The sequence below is a fragment of the Penaeus vannamei genome, chromosome 38 (genome assembly GCF_042767895.1).
Source record: "Penaeus vannamei isolate JL-2024 chromosome 38, ASM4276789v1, whole genome shotgun sequence".
Classification (NCBI taxonomy): Eukaryota; Metazoa; Arthropoda; class Malacostraca; order Decapoda; family Penaeidae; genus Penaeus; species Penaeus vannamei.
Window position 1 is genome coordinate 24,764,099 of NC_091586.1, and position 5,000 is coordinate 24,769,098.

At 43.3% G+C, this 5,000-nt stretch overlaps 1 protein-coding gene across 5 annotated transcripts in view; it reads right to left on the bottom strand.

Moving 5' to 3' along the window:
• LOC113811870 (kinesin heavy chain) overlaps positions 1-5,000 on the bottom strand; it is a 75,398-nt gene that overhangs the window by 5,448 nt on the left and 64,950 nt on the right. For all 5 annotated transcript variants that reach the window (XM_070116269.1, XM_070116267.1, XM_070116266.1 and 2 more), the window contains 3 exons: positions 4,433-4,568; positions 1,987-2,094; positions 1-660 (listed from right to left, as the gene is read on the bottom strand). The exon at positions 1-660 is cut by the window's left edge and continues 5,448 nt beyond it. In XM_070116269.1, the coding sequence (XP_069972370.1) occupies positions 647-660; positions 1,987-2,094; positions 4,433-4,568 (258 nt within the window). In that variant the 3' untranslated portion in view covers positions 1-646. The remainder of the gene's footprint in view (positions 661-1,986; positions 2,095-4,432; positions 4,569-5,000) is intronic.

The following is a 5,000-nucleotide window of genomic DNA, read 5'->3' on the forward strand; positions in this document are numbered from 1 at the left end:
ACCAATGTGTCTTTGAAAGGAACAGCCTATGCAGTGGTACAAAATATACTAGATAAATCACAGTTTTTGGGTGCTATTATTACCATACATTTAAAAAAAGGGATAACATAGATTACTTTTTATAGGGGGGTGGGGGAAGGGTGTGGGGGAAGGGTGTGCGGGTAGGGTGGGTCAGATTTGGGATCTGGGTGAGTAGTTAGGGGGAGAGGGGTAAGGGTGTGTGAAATAAATGGACACGTAGGGTAAATATTTTTGGGTAATAGGGGGTTGGGTAGGGGGGGGAGGGTGGAGGAAGGAAAAGAAAATATTTTCCGAAAATCACTGAAAATCAAATTCATAATAATTTTTTTTTTTTTTTTTTTAGCTTTTTACTTTCTCATTTTTAAACTTTTTTTTTTTTTGGTATGATTTTTTATAGACATTTTATTCGTGTTTTGGGTTTTTTTTTGGGGGTGTGTGTGTCAAGTCATAATGCACATGACCTGACCTGTTTTCAGAACCCAGGCACACACTTCAGACTTCTGAAGCTGTGGGGTTAAGGGTGAAACCACAATGGCTCGTCTTGTATTCTTAGTTCACGTTACGTCGCTCGTTATCGCTTGTTATCGCTCGTTATCTCTTCCATCCTTTAGTCCCGTTGCTTGTCTTAACTGCTGGTGGCTGGAAGGGGGAGAGAGAGGGGAAGAATCGCGTTAGAAGGAAATATTAGGTAAATGTAGGTAAATTAAAGGTAAGTAGATAGGTGATTTCGTGAGGAAAGTGAGGGGAAATAAAGGTAAATTTCGGGTAAAGGTAAATATTTTGGTAAACTTGGAAATTAAAGGAAAGTAGATAGGTGATTTCGTAATGAAAATGGAGGGAAATAAAGGTAAATTTCTGGTAAAAGGGAATATTTAGGTAAATTGGGAAATTAAAAGAAAGTAGATAGGAGATTTCGTGAGGAAAATGAGGGGAAATAAAGGTAAATTTCTGGTAAAGGTAAATATTAGGGTAAATCCGGAATTCAAAAGAAAATATATAACGAAGACTACGGCGGAAAATGAGGGGAAATAAACGTAAATTTCGGGTTTTCATGGGAGATCAGAAAGGGGATAATAAATAAATTTTGATATGAAATTACAATATAATATATAGGAAAATGTGTGGAAACATGTAGCACCTATCTATCCATCTGCCTATCTGTCTATCTATATTCTAAACAGTGTGTAAAGATTCTTTTTCTTTTATTTTTTATTTTTTTTTATTATTGGGAATTTGATGGGGAAAAAGTCCAATATTGGTACACAAAGCAAGTCAATTTTGAAGAAGATTGAAAGCTCAAAAAATGAATGGACATCTAAATAAAATGGGAAATAATGCTGAAAATCTACAATACAGATCAATGTATATAAAAAAAAGTTTGGGAATAAAACAATCACATCCACATACACACATACACGCACACACACACACACTCACACACACGGACACACACACACACACACATGTCTACACAAACTCACCCTTACACCCAAACCCAACCCACACACACACGCAACTCTCACATCCCCATTTCCCAAACCCACACACGAACTAAACCCACACCCAAACCCACGTTCACACTCACACACAACCCCATACCCACACCCAACCAAACCCAACCCACATCCAACCCAAGCCATATCCACTCTCACTCTCAAACCCATACCTAACCCACACCCAACCCATACCCAAAACCAACCCACACTTAACACATACCCACACTCAATCTCATACCCACACCCAACCCAACCAAACCCCACACTCAAACCCAACCAAACCCCACACCCAACCCCACACCCAACCAAACCCCATATCCACACTCACACCCAACCCCATACCCATACCCAACCTATACCTACCCAACCCCAACCCATACCCACACCCAACCCAACCCCCAACCAACCCCACACCCAACCCAAACCCAACCCACACCCCACACACCCACACCCCACACCCCACACGTACCGACATAGGAGCGAAGTTGCTGTGGGTTCGGCGGCGGTGACCTGCCCATCATACCCAGGGCACCCGGACGCGACAGGAGGTTGCCCTGGCCGGTTCTGATGGGCTTCGCTGTACGGAAAGGATTGCAAATTTGGAGATAAGGACAGTCCGGTATAATGGAATCGGATAGTGGGTGTGTGTTTGTATAAGGAAATGTATAAGAAAATACATTAATGGAATCGGATAGTGTGGGTGTGTTTGTATAAGGAAATGTATAGGAAAATACATTATTGAAATCGGATAGTGTGCGTGTTTGCATAAATAGGTATATAAATAAATACATTTCTATGTATTTCGAACATCCATATATATGCGCGCGCGTGTGTGTGTCTATGTCTATGTCTATGCGTATGTGCATGTATATGTGTATGTGTGTGTTCGTGTGTGCGTTCGTGTGTGTGTATGTGCATGTATATGTGTATATGTACATGTGTGTGTGTGTGTATGTGTGTGTGTGTGTGTGTGTGTGTGTGTGTGTGTGTGTGTGTGTGTGTGTGTGTGTGTGTGTGTGTGTCTGTGTGTGTGTGTGTGTGTGTGTCTGTGTGTGTGTGTGTGTGTGTGTGTGTGTGTGTGTGTGTGTGTGTGTGTGTGTGTGTGTGTGTGTGTGTGTGTGTGTGTGTGTGTGCGTGCGTGCGTGCGTGAGTGCGTGTGTGTGTGTGTGTGCGTGTGTGTGTGTGTGTGTGTGTGTGTGTGTGTGTGTGTGTGTGTGTGTGTGTGTGTGTGTGTGTGTGTGTGTGTGTGTGTGCGTGCGCGCGTGCATGCGTGCGTGCGTGCGTGTGTGTGTATGGGTGTGTATGTGTGTATGTATGTGTGTGTGTGTGTGTGTGTGTGTGTGTGTGTGTGTGTGTGTGTGTGTGTGTGTGTGTGTGTGTGCGTGCGTGCGTGCGTGCGTGCATGCGTGCGTGCGTGCGTGTGTGTGTATGGGTGTGTATGTGTGTATGTATGTATGTATGTATGCGTGTATGTGTGTGTATGTATGTGTGTGTGTGTGTGTGTGTGTGTGTGTGTGCGCGCGCGTGCATGCGTGCGTGCGTGTGTGTGTGTGTGTGTATGTGTGTGTGTGTATGTATGTATGTATGTATGTGTGTATGTATGCGCGTATGTGTGTGTATGTATGTGCGTGTGTGTGTGTGTTTATAAAAGTTAGAAACACACACACACACAAAAAAAAATGTACTGCTACTCAAAATCAAGAGCTAAAACAATACATATAAAGTACTTCAAGTAGTTTGGACAACAGCACAAGGATGCTTACGGTACTCTTTAAAAAAAAAAAAAAAAAAAAAAAAAAAAAAAAAAAAAAAAAACATAAACAACAAAACATAAAGTCATATCAGTAATATTATAACTCACATCATTTATCCTTTATAGAACAAAGTACCAAATTTCCAAATTATTTACTCATTATTTACAGATCTTTCATAACTTACAACATATAACATATAACTTGGAGTCTATATTCTCCGATTTTTTACGCACATTTAACTCACCAAATCTGTTCTTTGACACGTGAATCATTCCTTTACTCACCAACATATCCCCTTCGACTCATAACTCGTATCCGACTCACCAACATGACTCATTCCTTTACTCACCAATATGTGTCTTTTAGAGTTATAATTCGACAACATACCTCAGATGGCTTCATATCCGACTCACCCTTTTACTCACCAACATAACACCGACTCACAACTCAACATATTTCCGACTCATAACTTCATAACTTACTCACCAACATACAGTATGTCTTTTGACTATAACTCATTCCTTTACTCACCAACATAACACCTTCGACTCATAACTACATGACCGACTCACAAACACATGTCCTCTGACTCACGACTCATCCCTATACTCACTAACATATCTTCTTCGACATATCCTCACCTAACAAGTCATCATGAATAACGACTCACCAACAACATATTTCTGACTCACAACTCTTTCCTTTACACACTAACATATCTTCTTCGACTCATACCTACATAACCGACTCACCTACATATGTCCTCATAACTCACGACTCACCAACAACATATACTTGACTCACGCCTCATTCTTTTACTCACCAACATATCTCCTTCGACTCATACCTACATACCCAACTCACCAACAAGTCCTCATAACTCACGACTCACCAACATGTCCTCATAACTCACGACTCACCAACATGTCCTCATAACTCACGACTCACCAACATGTCCTCTTAACTCACGACTCACCAACATAAGTCCTCATAACTCACGACTCACCAACATGTCCTCATAACTCACGACTCACCAACATGTCCTCATAACTCACGACTCACCAACATGTCCTCATAACTCACGACTCACCAACATAAGTCCTCATAACTCACGACTCACCAACAACATATACCTGACTCACGCCTCATTCTTTGACTCACCGATATGCGCTCCTTGCCCCCTCCTTGCTAGGTTCTTCTGCCTCACAGCCTCCTTGATGCGGTCCACCTCATACTGGTACCTCTTCCTGTCCCTCATTGCTCCCTCCTTGGCCTCCCTCAGCGCCGTCTCCAGGGCCTGGTGGGGGAAATGAGGAGAAATGAGATGAGGGGGAGCGAGGGGGTGAGGTGAGGAGGGGAGTGAGTTGTGGGGGGAAATGAGGTGAAATGAGATGAGGGGAGTGAGGAGAGAACTTTGTAGGGAAATGAGGTGAAATGAGATGAGGGGAGCGAGGGGGTGAAGTGAGGAGGGATGTGAGTTGTGAGGGGAGTGAGGAGAAATAAAAATCTGAGTTAAGAAAAGAGGAGAGATGGAAGAGAGACGAGAGGGAGGGAGGGAAAAAGGGAGGGAGGTAGGGAAGGGGGGAAAGAGGGAAGGAGGGAAGGAGGGAGGGAGGGAGGGAGGGAGGGAGGGAGGGAGGGAGGGAGGGAGGGAGGGAGGGAGGGAGGGAGAGAGAGAGAGAGAGAGAGAGAGAGAGAGAGAGAGAGAGAGAGAGAGAGAGAGAGAGAG